This window comes from Acomys minous, assembly GCF_964271855.1.
Source record: "Acomys minous genome assembly, chromosome: 17".
Lineage (NCBI taxonomy): Eukaryota > Metazoa > Chordata > Mammalia > Rodentia > Muridae > Acomys > Acomys minous.
In genome coordinates this window covers 52,622,547-52,640,922 of record NC_140500.1, presented here as the reverse complement: position 1 = coordinate 52,640,922, position 18,376 = coordinate 52,622,547, and the positions used below count along the sequence as shown (strand labels likewise).

The 18,376-nt window shown below is 40.3% G+C and overlaps 1 protein-coding gene across 1 annotated transcript; it reads right to left on the bottom strand.

Annotated features, from left to right (window-relative positions):
• Window positions 1-16,897: 16,897 nt before the first annotated feature.
• LOC311588146 (vomeronasal type-1 receptor 94-like) lies at window positions 16,898-17,830 on the bottom strand (the record flags this gene model as incomplete). The annotated part of the gene is made up of 1 exon (XM_084765630.1): window positions 16,898-17,830. One exon carries the CDS (start codon window positions 17,828-17,830, stop codon window positions 16,898-16,900), a length of 933 nt encoding a protein of 310 aa, XP_084621756.1.
• Between the last annotated feature and the right edge of the window lie 546 nt (window positions 17,831-18,376).

Here is an 18,376-nt window from a genome sequence, read left to right as displayed (position 1 = left end):
AATGGCCCTTGGTTGATGCTTCAGTCTCAGAAAGCCCTTCTGGGCCCTGGTTAGCTGGCTCAGTTGGTCTTCTTATAGAGCTCCTGTCACCTCCAGGCCCTTTCTCCTTCCCCAAGTTTTCCACAGGACTCCTTTTGCATCTACTAATGTTTGGCATTAAGTCTCAGCATTTGTTTTGAAGCACTGCTGGGTGGATCCTATCTTTAAGCATAGCTGAGTATCTTTAATAGTGTCATGGATTGGCTCCTTCCATGGGGTGGGTCTTAGGTTGGGCCAGGCATTGGTTGGATCTTCCCTCAATCTCTCTTCTGTCTGTTCTATCTTTGTTCCTAGATATTTTGCAGGAAGGGCAAACTTTGAATAGAAGTTTTTGTGGGTTGGTTGGTGTTTCCTTCCCCCTACTAGGAGCTTGTCAAGTTAGGGAAGGCCCTCTCTAGTCTCTGTGGCCCCTGATAGTAGGATCCTCTGCTATAGTCCTCCTCATTTCCTCCCAGGAACCTACCTTGACTTAGATCTCCAGCTTGTCATAGAGATGGTCCCTCCCACAGTTTCTCTTTTCTCTACAGGCCTTCTGTCCTCCTGCCCCTGCTCTTCCAAAGTTTGGTCTCCACTCTCATATCTCTCCACATTCCCTCCCCTGTTTTGTTCCCTCTCTTCAACCACTGCTTCTGTCTAATCTATTTCCCCTTCTGAGTGAGATTTAAGCATGTACCTTGGATCCTCCTTGTGACTTATCTTCTTTGTGTCTCTGCAATGTAGTATGTTACTCCTATACTATATGACTAAAATCCACTTATAAGTGAGTACATATCATGTGTCTTTCTAGAACTGGGTTACCTCACTCAAGTTGATCTTTCCTAGATCCATCCATTTTCCTGGAAATTTCATGATTTCTTTGTTTTTGATAGGTGATTAGTATTACAATGTGTAGATGTACTAGTTTCTTTATCAAATCTTTGGTTTAGGGACATCTAGGTCGTTTCCAGATTCTGGATATTTTGAGTGAGGTTGTTATAAACATAGTTGAGCAAGTGTCCTTGTTGTATGGTGGAGCATCTTTTGGGTATATTCCCAGGAGTGGTATAGCTGGGTCTTGAGTTATCACTATTCTCAATCTCCTGAGAAAGTGAGACTGATTTCCAAAGTGGCTGTACAAATTTGCACTCCCAGCAGCAATGAAAGAGTGTTCCCCTTTCTCCACATTCTCTCTACCATGTGCAGTCACTTAAGTTTTTTATCTTAGCCATTCTGACCAGTGCAAGATGGAATCTCAGAGTCATTTTGATTTGCATTTCCCTGATGACTAAAGATGTTGAGCATTTCTTTAAATGTTTCTCCACCATTTGAGAGTCCTCTGCTGAGAAACCTCTGCTTTCTTGGTTCAGTGCCCCATTTTTAGTTGTGTTATTTTGTTTGTTAGTGTATAATGTTTTGAGTTCTTTATACATATTGGATATTAGCCCTTTGTTGGATATAGGATTGGTGAAGATCTTTTCCCAATCTATAGGCTGTAGTTTTGTTCTATTAACAGTATCCTTTGCCTTAAGAAGCTTTTCAGCTTTAAGAGCTCCCATTTGTTAATTATTGATCATGGGGCCTGAGCATTTGTTGTTCTTTTCAGGAATTTGTCTCCTATACCATGAGTTCTAGGATCTTCCCCACTTTCTCTTCTAATACATTTAGTGTATCTGATTCTATGTTGAGGTCTTTGATCCACTTGGATTTAAGTTTTGTGCAGCATGAAAACTATGAATCTATTTGCATTTTTCTACAAGTAGTCATTCAATTATACCAGCACCATTTGTTGAAGATGCTATCTTTGTTCCATTGTACAGTTTTTACTCCTTTGTCAAAAATCAAGCGTCTATAGATGTGTGGGTTAATTTTTTGGGTCTTCAGTTTAATTCCATTGATCATTCAGTCTATTTCTATGCAGATACCATGAAATTTTTATTACTATTGCTCTGTAGTATAGCTTTAAGACAGGGATGAAGCTGTCTCCAGAAGTTTTTTATGGTGTAGGATTGTTTTAGTGATTCTGGGATTTTTGCTTTTCCATATGAAGTTAGAATCATTCTTTCAAGGTCTGTAAAAAATGTGTTGGTATTCTGATTGGAATTGCATTGAATCTGCAGATTGCATTTGGTAAGATGGCCATATTACTCCTACCAATCCATGATCATGGGAGAACTTTCTGATATCTTCTTCAATTTCTTTCTTCAATTTTCTTTCTTTCTTGTCAGACTGGTCTTTGACTTGCTTGGTTAGAGTTACACCAAGATACTTTATATTCTTTTTGGCTATTGTGAAGGGTGTAGTTGCACTAATTTCCTTCTCGGCCTGTTTGTCATTTGTGTACAAGTAGGGCTACTAAAAAATGTTTAATTAATCTTCTATCCAACCACTTTGCTGGAGGTGTTTATAAGCAGTAGTAGTTCTCTGGTGGAATTTTTGGGATTACTTATGTATACTATAATATCACCTATAAATAGTGATAGTTTGACTTCTTCCTTTCCGATTTGTATCCAGTTGTTCTCCTTTAGTTGTCTTATTGCTTTAGCTAAAACTTCTATTACTATGTTGAAGAGATATGAAGACAGTGGGCAGCCTTGTCTTGCTCCTGATTTTAGTAGGATTGCTTTTAGTTTCTCTCCATTTGATTTGATGTTGGCTATTGGCTTTCTGTATATAGCCTTTACTATGTTTAGCAATTGGCCTTGTACTTCTGATTTCTCCAGGACTTTTATCATGAAAAGGTATTTGATTTTTTCAAAGGCTTTTTATGTATCTAATGAGATTATCGTGTGATATTTTCCTTTCAGTTTATTTATATGATGGCTTACATTGCCAGATTTTCATGTGTTGAACCATCCCTGCATCCCTGGGATGAAGCTTACTTGATTGTGGTGAATGTCATGAATTTGATGTGTTCTTGGATTTGATTTGTGAGTATTTTATAGAATATTTATGCATAAATGATCATGAGTGAAATTGATCTGAAATTCTATTTCTCTGTTGATTATTTGTGTTGTTTGGGTATCAGGATAACAGTAGCTTCATAGAATGAGTTTGGCAATATTCCTTCTGTTTCTATTTTCTGGAATAGTTTGAAGACTATTGTTGATGTTAGCTATTCTTTGAATGTCTGGTAGAATTCTGCTCTAAAGCCATCTGCCTTGGGCTTTTTGGGGGATGGCAGACTTTTGATGACTGCTTCCATTTCCTTAGGAGATAAGACTATTTAAATTGTTTATCTGATCTTCATTTAACTATGGTATGTGAAATCTATCAAAAAATTCTTCCATTTCCTTTAGATTTTCCAAATTTTATGGAGTGCAGTCTTTTGAAGTAAGACCTAATGAGTCTTAGGATTACCCCAGTGTCTGTTCCTAGGTCCCCATTTCATTTTTTATTTAGTTTGTGTACTATATTTCTGCCTTTTAGTTAATTTGGCTAGGGGCTTGTCAATCTTGTTCATTTTCTCAAAGAATCAGATCTTGGTTTTGTTCATTCTTTGGATTGTTCTCTTTGTTCCCAATTCATTGATTTCAGCCCTGAGTTTGATTGTTTCCTACCATCTACTCCTCTTGGATGTGTTTGATTATTTTCTTCTAAAGCTTTCATGTGAGCTGTTAAGTGCTAGTATGGGATCTCTCCACTTTCATGAAGGCATTTTGTGCTATGAATTTTCCTCTTAGCACTGCTTTCATGGTGTCCATAAGTTTGGGTATGCTGTGACTTCATTTTCTTTGAATTTGGGGAAGTCTTTAATTTATTTATTTATTTCTTCCTTGACCCATTGGTCATTGAACAAGGAGGTGTTCAATCTCCTTGTGCATGTAGGCTTTTTGTTATTTGTGTTGCTGTTGAGGTATAGCTTTAATCCATGGTAATCTAATAAATAACAATGGGTTAATTCAATTTCCTTGTATCAGTTGAGGTTTGCTTTGTTATTGACTATATGGCCAATTTTGGAGAATGTTCTGTTCAGCGCTGAGAAGAACACTCTTTTATTTCAGTGAAAAGTTCTGTAGTCATTGATTAGGTCCATTTGATTAATGACCTCTGTTAATTTCATTATTTCTCTATTTATTTCTGCTTCAATGATCTGTCTACTGATGAGGGAGAGGTGTTGAAATCTCCCACTATTAGTCTGTGGAGATTGATGTGTGGTTTAAGCTTTAATGGTGTTTCTTTTACAAATGCAGGTGCACTTCTATTTGGGCATTTATGTTCGGAATTTAGATGTCCTCTTGTTGGAATTTTTGTTTGATTAGTATAATGTGTCCTTCATCTCTTTTGACCAATTTTGGTTGAAAGACTGTTTAATTAGATACTAGAATGGCTACTTTAGAAAGTTTCTTGGGTCTGTTTGCTTGGTTAACATTTTTCCAGCCCTTTATTCTGAGGTAATGTGTATCTTTGTCTCTGAGGTGTATTTCTCATGTGCAGCAGAATGTTGGATCCTATTTACACATCCATTCTGTTAGGCTGTGTCTTTTTATTGGACAGTTGAGTCCATTGATATTGGTCAATATTACTGACCAACGATTGTTAGTTCCTTTTATTGTGGTGTAGTTAGTGATAGTGTGTTTGTGGGCTTGTCTTCTTTTGATTTTGTTGTTGTGAAGTTATCTATACCTTGTGTTTTCTTGGGTATAGTTGACCTCCTCATTGGGTTGGAGTTTTCCTTCTAGTATCCTCTGAAGAGCTGGGTTGGTATATAGATATTGTTTAAATTTGATTTTGTCTTAGAATGTCTTGTTTTCTCCCTCTTTTGTGATTGAAAGTTTTGCTAGATATAGTAGTCTGCACTGGCAACTGTGGTCTCTTAGTGTCTGCATGACATCTGGCCAGGCCCTTCTGGCTTTAATAGTTGAGAAGTCACAGTCTTATATGTCTGCCTTTATAAGTTACTTGGCCTATTTGCCTTGTTGCTTTTAATATTTTTCTTTGCTCTGTAGGTTTTGTGTTTTAATTATTACTAGTAGTACAGCTGTCACCAATCCCTTTCAGTACTAGAGAATAATCCTATTTCTAGTATCCCAGTTATTTATAATTTGTTTCACAGAAGGCAAATGCATCTAATATGAAATCATGACCTCTTTAAAACTCCTTAGATCTATCATTTCTACAAGATGCCATGCTATCTTATCATAGCCTTCTTCCCAACATTAATAGGTATATGCTATGAGACTGCTAAGTAATCACGGTTGGTTTGAGAGTAACCCTTTCTCTCAAAACTGTCTGCTTCATCAGACTACCCTCCTGCCTTTTCAGCTTTTCTCTGACTTGATTACCCTCCAGTACAGTTTCTTTTCTTAGTTAATTAATACATTTATTCAGTTTACATCCTGATCATAGCTTTCTCCTCTTTTCTTGTTCCCACTGTCCCTCATTCTTTCCCCTACCCCTTACCCTATTCCTCAGAAAAGGGGATCCAACCCCACCAACTCACCACAGCACATCAAGTAGCATCAGGACTGAGCACATTCTCTTCCCCTGTGGCATGGCAAGCAGCCCCACCTGAGGGAAGTGAGCAAAAATCAGAAAACAGAGTCCACATCAGAGACCACTCCCACTCCCCTTACTAAGGGACTCACATGAATCCCAACTTGCTCATCAGCTATAGGTCCAGCCCACGCAGGGTTCTTAGTTGATTCTTCAGTCTCCACAAAGACCACCAGTCCAGTTTCTTTCCTTCTTCCTCCTTGCAAGACAATCCTTACTAAGCTAGATAATCTAGACTAATTGGTGAGTCTCAGGCCAATAAGAGACCATGACTCAAAGGAAGTAAACAGAATTCCTGAGCATGACATACCTGAGGTTGTGTTCTAACTTCTGTAATGTGTACATGCACATGAACACACACACACACACAGAGAGAGAGAGAGAGAGAGAGAGAGAGAGAGAGAGAGAGAGAGCGCACTAGTCTCCAAGAAATATGTTTAACCACCAAAAACATGGATGGGAAAGGCAGCCTAAATGGTTAAGAGCAGTCAGATCTTGCCCTTCCACAGTTCCAAGACCCCACAGGAAGTGTCTTACAGCTGCCATTAACTCCAGCTGTAGGAATTCTGTTAGATATTCAAGCTGACTGGAGCAACAGGGAAAGCCTTCTCTGCCAGACTCCCTTTGTTATCTTTGTAAGCATTATAAACTTTGTATATAGGAAAGTGTCTAGGACCCTGCCTGGGAACTCTAGCAGTGAGTCTAGGCTGCTTCAAGTTTTGCCTCTGAGACCCTGCCACATCTTCCCCTGGGTGCCCCCTCTTCAGCTATTCAGCTCTCCTAGGTGCTACCCTCTGTGGTCCCTGAAAGAGATGTTTGGATTTTCAGGCTGTGCTGCTGGCCTCTGTACACCTTCAGATGGCAACACCTGAGGACTTCAGAGCAGCTGAGGTCAAGTCTTGACAACCTTAGGACCTGAGATCAGATTCCTAGAATAAATGAGCAGTTGAAGTCCCAGAATAAGTAACAGTACATGAGGCCTCAGTTATGGCTGTTGCAGACAGAGTACTCAGTGGTAGGGAGGCCTGTTCTACTGGAGCTAGTCTATGAGCTCCATGCCATCTCTGTGGCAACAATGTATAAACTAGCCATTCTCCTGAAGCAGAGAGGTTTATGTCATGTGGAACTGCCAGCCAGGGACCAGGACCAGGAATCTGACCCCTTAGTATAAGTTTATTGTTTAGTTAAGGAAAGTTTTTGTTATTGTTGTTGTTTAGCTTAGAATTCAAGTCTATGTAAACCCCTTGAGGCATGAGTTAATAGATCCCCTCCCGCACATATCTTTAACTGTCATAGTTACATCTCCATCCTCTAACTGTCACAACGGCCATCCCTAGCTCCTCAGTGGGACCATACCAGATTTATGCTAATTATTTGGTGAAAAGGCTGAACAAAACCCCACAAATCCTTAATCTCCCACAAGCTCAGGACTTGAAATCCCTCTGTCCTAAAAAGCTTCACTGCCTAAAAGTCCTATGTAAAGGTTGTTTGCTCAGTCTGCTGCTGTCTTCTCCTGGAAGCAGAGGCAGCCACTGTAGATCTGTCCCTCTACTGCCTGATGTGACTCTTTTATCAGAAGAAGCCAAGCAGCCCAGAAGAGAAGAAGCAAAGAAGGAGTAGGCTTGGGCTTCTGAGATCCTCAGTCTAGCTGGAGTTGGGGAAAATCTCCCTTGGCAGCTGCAATGGCTGGAAAAGGAGTGGGGCTAAGGCCCCTGAGTACCTCAGCTCAGCTGGAGATATTCTCCCTTGGGAGATGCAATGTCTCTGCTGAGGAAGGCTCCTCTCAGAGCTGTGTGGTTCCCAGGCTTCACATATTGGGTTTCTTGGGTATCTTTCCACCCAAGCAGGAAGGCAAACATTCCAACCTTCTTTCTTGGCCTCCCATATGCACCTGTACTAATGTGGTATATTTTCACACAGACATACACATCAATAATATTAAATCTTGATTAAAAAGTCATACAGGGACTGAGAGTCAAATGATAGAAGTCAATCTATAAAGAAAATAGAAGATGAAAATCAACTGGTGTCCTTATTCTGCTATCTGATAAAGCAGACTTGAAAATTAGAAGAGATAGAGGCCACTACATACTGTCATGGTGACTAGAGTTGGGGTTTGGTCTGGTGCTCTGTGTATTCATATGATAAATTCTGACCCCCAAGATTTCTGCTGTGTAAACTTTGCTCATCATTTATCTCTGGTTAGCTAAAAAAAAAAGGGGGGCTGGACAGCCTGTAACTGGGCAGAAAAAATAGATGGGACTTTGATTCCTGGGCTTGTGGTCTCAGCTAGAAAGCATGAAGCAGGAAAATGGAGGAGAAGAAAGGAAGAAGATGGGTAGAGTAGACATGCTCTATGTGTTGTTGTTTGTATTGTTTTCTTGTGGTGTGGAGACACAGGGCTGTTAGAGGGCTACCCTGTAGGGTAAAGCTCACCATCTGATCCATGATGATCCCCAAAAAGAACATACAAAGACAACCCAAGAACCAACAGAACACAGACACACAGAGACACTACTAGGTTCCCCTGGGATTGAGAGAAGGGAAATCTAAACCAGTGGCAGCTTATCCTTAATCAGGCTCTGCCTAGTGGAAGCAACCTGTTCTCAGGCACAAAAACCAGAAACAGAGTGGAGCTTTCCTGCTCTACCAGGTAGTGGTCTGGAGCATTTTCAGAACCCCCTGATTTGGAGGGATTTTGTGAGTCTGCTCTACCTCCTTCAGCCTCCAGATTGTGCTCAAGCACCAGAATTCCAACCAGCCCAACACAAAGACAAGACAGAGGCATGCCCCAACTCATTGATTGGTGGAGAACAGCACACACTCTTCCTGGAAGAGTGTCTCCAGAAATCCCAGACAAGTCCCCAACTGTAAAGTTCTGAGAATTACCAAAGGAAGATCCCAGTCTCAAATAGTATATAAAAACAAAGGGTGTTTATTCTGTAGAAACAGCATGTAATACAGGGTCAACCATCCATACAAAATGTTGATGAACCAGAGGGAAATATCTCAGGTACCTTTAAAAGTCTCTAGGGGAATACTATCTGTGACTGGTGCCTGTGGAAGCTGCTTGGGTCCAGCCACAGGCCTTTTAGCAAGTCCAATCTCCTCATTCCTCCCTTGAGTACTATTCCATCTCAAATCCTTGAATGGGATTTAAAGCCTAGTACTAGAATTTCAATATCGTAAGTTAAACAGTAGGGATCCAATTGGGCTCTCTGACCCTATACAATTGTGGAGATCAAAGAGCTGTTATCTGCACTCACCCAGTAGCTGACACAGTTTTCCATTTTAGTACAGTCCCACAGTCATCACTCAGATGTCACACAGCACCTTTAGTTTCCTGCACAGAGAGAGAAAACATAAGAGCTGATGGATCTGTGGATAGCCTCAAAATTAATAGCAAGCAGCAAGAGCTAGACCTAGTAGGGTATATGTGAATCCCACCACATGCTGCTGAAAAGGAAACTTAAGAAGACCTGGAGCCAAGCCTGGGAAAAGATCTTCACCAACCCTTCATCTGACAAAGGTCTCATATCCAAAATATATAAAGAACTCAAGAAATTAAACACCACCAAACCAAATAACCCAATAGAGAAATGGGGCACAGAACTAAACAGAGAATTCTCATCAGAGGATTATCAAATGGCTGAGAAACACTTAAAGAAATGCTCGACCTTCTTAGTCATCAGAGAAATGCAAATCAAAACGACACTGAGATTCCATCTTACACCCATCAGAATGGCTAAGATCAATAACTCAACTGACACCACATGCTAGCGAGGGTGTGGAGAAAGAGGAACACTCCTTCATTGCTGGTGGGAATACAAACTAGTACAACCACTTTGGAAAGCTATCTGGCACTTTCTCAGAAAAATGGGAATAGGACTTCCTCAAGACCCAGCTATTCCACTCCTTGGAATATACCCAGAGGATGTACTACTATACAACAGGGACATATGCTCAACCATGTTCATAGCTGCCTTATTCATAATAGCCAGAACTTGGAAACAACCTACGTGTCCCTCAGTAGAAGAATGGAAGAAACTGTGGGACATCTACACTATGGAATACTACTCAGCTATTAAAAACAAGGAATTTCCAAAATTTGTGGACAAATGGATTGAACTAGAAATGGTCATAATGAGTGAGTTCACACAGAAGCAAAAAGAGCTAAATTGTATATACTCACTTATATCGAGACACTAGTCCAAGGTGTACGTCCCCGTGAAAAACTGTACCTACCAGGAAAGTGGGTAAGAGGGGAGGACATCCTATTGAGACTTTAGGTGTGAGAAGCCTGGGAGAATGAGGAAATAGAAGGATCCAGTGGGTCCTGGAAAATTACAGGCGAGTCTGGGCCCTGGGGTCCTCTGCAAACTATGGCAACAGCCAAGGAAAATATAGGCAGTAAACCTCGAACCCCTACCCAGACTAGCCAATGGACAGGACATTCTCCACTGTTGAGTGGAGAAGAAGATCTGACTTTCACACAAACTCTGGTGCCCCATATTTGAACATGTCCCTTGGATGGAGATGCCTGGTAGCACTCAGAGGAAGGATAATAGGTCACCAAGGAAAGACTTGATACCCTATGAACATATACAGGGGGAGGAGGTCCCCCTCAGACACAGACATAGGGGAGGGGAGGGGAGTAGGGGGGAAGTGGGAGGAAGGGAGGAATGGGAGGATACAAGGGATGGGCTAACAACTGAGATGTAATATGAATAAATTAATAAAAAATACATTTAAAAAAATAAAGATGTTTCATTATTAAAAGGATCTCTTGACAGTGAGACATGTCAGCTCCTGGCAGCACGTCCAACCTATTTCAAAGATGATGATAGGAATTGAAAACCCTTCATATGGAGTTTGCTTCAAAAGTGTCAAACTAACCACTGGATTAAAAAAGTGGACTTGATTCAGCTGCAGCCAGCAATATTGTCTAAACTGTGAACAAAGTGGAGATGCATGGAAGTTGACTGCTGAGTTTTGCCAACACAAAGTAGGTAGCCAGTCCTTCATAATTCCTGGTTCTCAAAAAAGTATGTCATATACTGGCAAGAAGGCCGAAGGTGATGCCCCAATGTAACTGAGGAATCTTGAAGCCATGAATAGCTGTCAATTCTGTAATTTTGGGAGCTGCTTCTTATGCACTTTCTGCATACTCAGGTAATATCTATTCCTTTTCAAGTCTCTAATGATGTTGAATACTAGATAGTTTTAGTCTCTCTATTAAATTTAAGTTGTTTGGGGATTTAAGAAAATTGGGTGTTTTCAAGACAGGATTTCTCTGTGGAGCTTTGGCTGTCATGGACTAACTTTGTAGTCCAGGCTGGCCTCGAACTCACAGAGACCCACTTGTCTCTGCCTCCCAAGTTCTGGGATTATAGGCATATTACATTGCCCCAAGCAGGAAAATGTCTTTAAAGATATTTTTAAGTTTAAATAGGTTTTTAAGGATAATACATGAAGGAGAGATAAACATGTTTTTTGTTTAGATCACAAGTGGGGGATGAGAAAAAGACTTGTGAGAGAGCTGGTGATGTTTATCTCCTTAGAAGTTGAACCACTACGTGAGGGAGATTGATTGTTACCCAGCTGAAAAACACCCTTAAACAAATTCTAAGAGGAGATATAAATGAGAGCCAAACACAGGACGCAGGGCCTTTGGAGACTTGACATAGTTTTGCTTGTTCATCACTCCACCTTGAGATGCTCCTAGAGAGAACCACTGGAGGGAAGGCTTAGGGGTTCCAGGCTCCAGCTGGGCCTCCTTGTCCCAGTTGCTCCAGGTTCCAGCAGAATAAGTCCTGCTGATTATGCCAAGAGAATCGTTCCTCAGAACTGATATCCTTGCGCTTTCATTATTGTATTCTTTAATCTCCTTTTCTATTGTTTAGGTTAGTCAGGTTATAAGTGAGGTACTCTGTTAATAAGTTCATAATAAAATATATTTGTTTTAAAAAATTGAGCCTACAAATACATGCAAGCTTCATAGAAAATAATTTAAAACAGAACTCTGAATGAACTCACCAAGATAGAAGAAAATGTTTTTTGAATATATTTTTAGGTTTAAGTAGGTTTTTAGGTTGATACATGCAAGCTTCTTAAAAAAATAATTTAAGACATAACTCTAAACTCACCAAGATAGAATAGATAGTAGAGTACTTTCTTTTAAGTTTCCAAATACAAATGTAACAGACACTGCAAATGCAATTCTTACATGATAGTTTTGATAATTGTTTCATAACTGTTCATATTGTATATATCTTATTGTTGAGGGGGAGATGTTGGGGGATGGTCTTGTGCAGTGTTTTCAGATGCTGATTTTTGTGCCCCAAGATCTGGTTGCAGTATGGACATGGGTATTGCCCTTTCTATGATGAATCTCTTGTATCAATGTTATTTAAAGGTTGCTTCCCAAACACTCCTTCATTGCTGGTAGGAATGCAAACTAGTACACCCACTTTGGAAATCTACTGGCGCTTTCTCAGAAAAATGGGAATAGGGCTTCCTCAAGACCCAGCTATTCCACTCCTTGGAATATACCCAGAAAATGCTCTACCACACAACAGGGACCATGTTCATAGCTGCCTTATTCACAATGACCAGAACATGGAAACAGCCTAAGTGTGCCTCAGTAGAGGAATGGATAAGGAAACTGGTGCATTTACAATATGGAATACTATTCAGCTATTAAAAACAAGGAATTCCCAAAATTTGTGGACAAATGGATTGAACTAGAAATTATCATAATGAGTGAGTTCACCCAGAAGCAAAAAGAGACAAATGGTATATACTCACTTATATCGAGACACTAGCCCAAGGGGTATGTCTCATGAAAGACTTTACTTACCAGGAAAGTGGGTCAGAGGGGAGGACATCCTATTGGGACTTTAGATGAGAGAAGCATGGGAAAATGGGGAAATAGAAGGATCCAGAAGGTCCTGGAAACCTACAAGAAGAACATTATGATGGGAAGATCTGGGTCCTGGGGCCCTGCTCAAACTATGGCACCAGCCAAGGAAAATATAAGCAGTAAACTTTGAACCCCTACCCAGACCTAGCCGATGCCCAGGACATCTCCACCCTTGAATGGAGAGTGGGGTCTGACTTTCATACAAACTCTGGTGTCCCATTTCTTACCACATCCCCTTGATGGGGAGGACTGGTGGCACTCAAAGGGAGGATAACCGGTCACCAAGGAGAGACTTGATACCCTATGAGCATATACAGGGGGAGGAGGTCCCCCTCAGTCACAGACATAGGGGAGGGGAGTAGGGGGAAGCAGGAGGGAGGGAGGAATGGGAGGATACAAGGGATGGGATAACAATTGAGATGTAATATGAGTGAAATAATAAAATATTTTTTAAAAGCAGGAGAAAAAAAGAATTTTTAAAAAAGGATGCTTCTCAATTATCGGATTGGTTAACAAAAAACTGAACATCCAGTGACTGGGCAGAGGAGACAGGAGGGGTGGTCTCAGTGAGAACAAGGAGGCGCCATGAGGAGTTCATCATGGGGACAAAGTTGCAGCAGAAGGTCAAGGCAATACTGAGATGGCAACTAAAAAATTATGTGGCTGGGAGGTAGCCAGACTAGTATAATTGGGTTAGAATAGATAAATACCTTCCTAGTTATAGTGCTTTAAAGCTTATTGAATAACTCTAATAGGTCTATGTATCAATTATTTGGGAGCTAGGGAGGGATTTTAAAAAATGCTCCGACTAATACTATAATTCAACAATTTCCATTTGGAGATTTTCACTCTCAAAAAAACTTCATCTGGCAGATTCCAGCACTGGAGGTGCCTATGCTGCTGAGTGTCTGATCTGATCAGTGCATGGAGCATTGCTTCCCAGGAGAGAGTAAGAGAGAACAAGATTCAGTTCAGCAGAGAACAATCTACAAATGCACATTTGAGACATGTTTGTCACAAGGTGTTATTATTGAAAAATAGCATTCTGCTACAGATTTTTGTTACTTTTTAACCTTAGGTGGAAATTTTAAATCTGTGTGGGAGAGAGTGGGAGAGGGAGAGGGAGAGAGAGTAAGAGAGAGGGGGTGGGAGATTGGAGGTACATGTATACTGAGGAAGAACAGAATAAAATTTTAGATGTCATCCTTCTTCTTCCACTTCGTTTTGGACAGGATCACTTGTTTTTCTTCACTTTGTGTACCAGGGAAGCTTTTCAGAAGTCTAGGGTTCTCTCATCACCACCTCCCATCTCCCTGTAAGATTGTTAGGGTTATAGATGTGTGCTTATGTTTACATGGGTCTTGAGGATCTGAACTCAGGGTCTCATGTAAGCACAGCAGGTGCTTTCCCACAGAGTCACACACCAGTCATAGGGTGAATATTTTTGACACTTAAGTCAAGGTAGCAATATGTTTTTATTATGGCAAAGCACACAGAACATACACAATTGTCATTCTGAACATTCTAACTGCAGTGGAGGGGCAAGACACAGTCCTGTTATTGTGCAACCATAACAACCATCCCTCTGAAGCACTTTGTTTTATTCCTGAGTCAAACCTTTGTCCATAGAGAAAAAGAGTCTCTTTTAGTCTTTCAGTCTTACAGATGATTTTTATCTCAGGGAATCTACCAACAGTATGTTTGGCTTTTTATAAATTTATTAACACAACACTTGTTCTGTCACTGACTTGTTTTACTTAAAGTCATAGCTTCAGGGTTTGTCTAAGTTGCACCATGTGCTGGAACTACCTTATGTTCTGTTCATGTCTTCTGAAAGTTCCAGGCTGTGGGTTGTTTCCACACTTAAATGCTTGTTTGTTTGTTTGTTATTTGTTTGGTGTTTTGAGGCAGGGTTCCTCTGTGTAGTTCCAGCTGTCCTGGAACTCACTCTGTGGATCAGGCTGTCCTCAAAGTCACAGAGCTCTGTCTGCCTCTGATTACAAAGTGCTTGCATTAAGTCATGCACTACCACCCAGTGAATAGTATGTAAAGCTATAAGAAAGTTAAAAGTAGTATTATAAGCACTGTTGTTCAAAAGACTATGCTGCTATGCTGTGAGGGGTCCCTACATATAGTTTTACCCCTCCCCCCTCTCTCTGTGTTCTGCATCATGTTATTATTTATGATAAGAAGTGTTTACTTATCTACTTTGCCAAAATGAAAATAACTAAGGCAACTGAAATGTAAAATGTGTTTAAGATGGTCAAAGTGCTAAGAATAAATAACACTGGGTGCCCAACATCTGGGTCACAGGGCACATCATGGAAGAGCAGGTGGAAAGAACATAAGGTCTGGAAAATTCTGACATCTGTACATGACATGGCTAGCTAGGGTTACCTTATAAGAGCAAGCTAGCTAAAATTCTAGCATGTATTAGGGAAGAACCCATAAAGCATCGTCCCTATAAAATGAGATATTATCAGGGATGTCTGCTGCAGGAGAGAGAATTACTCTTTTTTGGGGATCTGGCCACTGGCAGGTTGTTCATGACCCAGTAGATGGACACATATATGCCCAGATGGGTAGCACTAGCTGGATTTGGCTAGCTTGCTTTTCTGTTGTAATAAAAAACACTCTGACCAATAGCAATTTGGAGAAGGAAAGGAAGTATTTCACCTTACAGGTTGCAGTCAATTGTTGAGATAGGTCAGGGTGTGAAATCAGCAAGTTTGAAGCAGACACCATGGAGAAATGCTGTTTACTGGCTTGGTCTCAGGCTCTTTCTTACCTGGATTTGCTATACAACTCAGGCCCACATGCTGCCACCCAGGGTTGGCCTGGTCAGTCCACATCAATCATTAGTCAAGAGAACCTCTCACATACTTGACCAGTCAGATCAAGACAATACTTAAGCTGAGGTCCCCACTTCCCAGATGACGCTAGGTTATGTCAGGTTGACAATGAAACTAACCAGAAAACAGTGTTTTTTTAAGGGAGACATGAATTTGGGAGGAAGATATAGAACACTAGGGGGAGCTAGAGGGAGGTAGTGGTGAGTGGATATACACAACAGATTTTATAAGTGTATAAATTTATGAACTCAAATTATATATATATAAACATATATGTATATATATATAATTTGACATATATATGTATATGTGTCAGATATATGTCTGCTAACCAATTAATTTTCAGAAATCCTTCTCAGTGCTTTTCTCTCTGAGATTTCTTTTTTTTTTTAACTTTATTAATTTATTCTTGTTACATCTCAATGATTATCCCATCCCTTGTATCCTCCCATTCTTCCCTCCCTCCCATTTTCCCCTTATTCCCCTCCCCTATGACTGTTCCTGAGGGGGATTACCTCCCCCTGTATATGTTCATAGGGTATCAAGTCTCTTCTTGGTAACCTGCTGTCCTTCTTCTGAGTGCCACCAGGTCTCCCCCTCCAGGGGACATGATCATATATAATTTGATCCAAGGGAATGGATTAATTTTAAGGTCTATATTACAACCAATTATTGGATAACAACTTTTTCAGGAGTCAAAATCTTACTTAACTTTTTTCATTCTCAAAATTCTATTTCTAAGCCCTTAAAAAATCATAACCCTTTCTTTGTAGTTAATAGTAGTTGTTAACCAATTATGTTATTTCTGTTCACTGAAGTCTGTTCTGTCCATCTGTCTACCTGTTTATGAACGACAGTCAATTCTACTCCAGTTCTCTGTTTTCTTGTGTGTGGTCTTAGAAAGTAATTGCAGGACCAAAATGGGGAAACAAGTTACCATCTAACTCAGTTTCCGTGTATTTTACTAAGACAATTGTAAAACAAAAGTTAGTAAAGCTGTCTCAAGGGGTAGGAAGAGATAACTGCCTTGTTACCCTTGTCAAACCATTTCTACTGAGCGTTTTTATACTGGTTTAAAAATCACTGGCAGTGTTGAGCTCTGTTGTTTTGCATGGTGCCACAACACAGTTTCCCACTATCCCACTTTAAAATGGTCTCAATTTGACAGCTCGCTCTCGGCTGAAACCCTTATGCTGACTAGTATTTTATAAAGGTCTGTTCTTTGGCAAAAATAAAAAAATTTTAAAAAATTAAAAAATAAATAAATTTATGAACTCTCAAAACATTAAAAATGTTATTTTAAAAGAAATAAAAGTATATAAAGCTATAAAAAATTTCAAAGTAGTATAGATTAAACTTTGATGTAACAAATGAGTGTTATGTTCCATGGTTTCCTTGAAGACATGGAGAAAGATAAAATATTTGCAACATTTCAAAAGGCACGTAGTTTAATTTTCTCTTTCATATCTGTCATTCACACATATTAAGGTAGTTTTAATAGAAAAAACACAACCCCATATTTTCATTTAGACCAAAGAGCATATGCATTACTCCATCATTAGTAGTTGTGTCAGTACATGGGCACATCATAAGCAAACTTATGAACACTAAATTAGATATTTCCTGTCCTGCCACACATGGACCCAGAAAAGTTGATTGTACGTATTTCAATGCTGATGAACACGAAAGGACTGAATGCCGCGTAGCTGTGGGCCACAAGAATCTGGATACAGTAAAATATAGGATGATCATTCAATGTGGTTCTTGAGTAGGAGATAATGCCGTCCAAGATGGACATGACCACAAAGAAACTCACAAGCATCAGGATGGTCCGGGTGGCCTTTTGCTCTGGGGATGCTTTTGGAGAAAGGCTGGTGCTGTGAAGATGGCGGGCTTGCTTCCTGTGTCTGCACAAGAGAGCCACCATGTACCCACTGGCGAGGGCCATAAGACTGATGAGAAAGGCTTCCCTGAGGGTTAACAGTGCAGAAAATATATGTCTCATCAGATAACTCATGGGTAAAAGAGAGCAAGAATTTGTAACATACATGAAGTTATCTGAGGTTAAATTGGTAGTGGCAACAATCGTTATTAAGAGATGACTGCTAATGGATATGTAGAGAATACTCAAAAGAAGAAGAAAACACAAATTATAATATAGGGGTTTCTGTTTGAACTTTGCTACGCAGGATCTCCTGGGGCTGAGGGTGATGGCCTGAAGAACACTTAGCAGGCAGGTGGTACAAAGGGAGAGGCCCCTAAAACTCCTGTGTAAGTGGATAATGGATTTGCATGTGATGTCATCCCACCCACTTGAAGACTCAAAAATGTCCATATCTATGAATCCCTTGATCACTAGCATCAGCAGGTGGATTAGGGCCAAGAGACCAATGGACAAGTCAGTGGGTTTGGGCCTGTGCCCACGAATGAACTTCAGGATGTGGATGAGAAGAAGGAAGCTATTGGCTGAGATCCCAATGCCAATTTCAAAGAAAACAATGTTCTTTATGTTAGAATTAGTGTGGAGTCTGCTGTTCTTATTCATCTTATGTGGCAACAAACAGTGGCTGAGGAGAGAGCACAACCTTGGTCATCACTCCCTGACAGACCTGCTGCCCTTACCTTATTCCACTGAAGATCTCTGCTCCACCTCCCACGGACCATGTTCCCACTGTCACTTTTACTAAGCTGAGCCACAGCTGGATCCTGTGCCCCATGGCAGTTGCATCAGTGTGTGTGCTCATTCAGCATTAAAAACTGCACAGCAGAAATTGTCTTTTCTTATTTCACAAGTTTGGGTCTTTCTGGATCAGGTGAAGCATCTTACATGGTTTTCATCCACAACATCTTGATTGCCAGGTACAAAACAGACAGAATTTTCCTATTTTGTGTGAGTTTGAGTAAGGAGGGTTGTGTAAAAGAAAGAAACCAGCCCTTCCCAGTGAAAGAGGTCCATGGATTGGGTATACACTGATTCTAGTCAGGTCTGTCTTTACTCTGTTTGTTTATTATAAAACCAAACTTCTTAAAATATTTCTGTAGCAAATGTTGGGGATGATGACCTATGAACCAGCTGTTTCTCATTCCATTC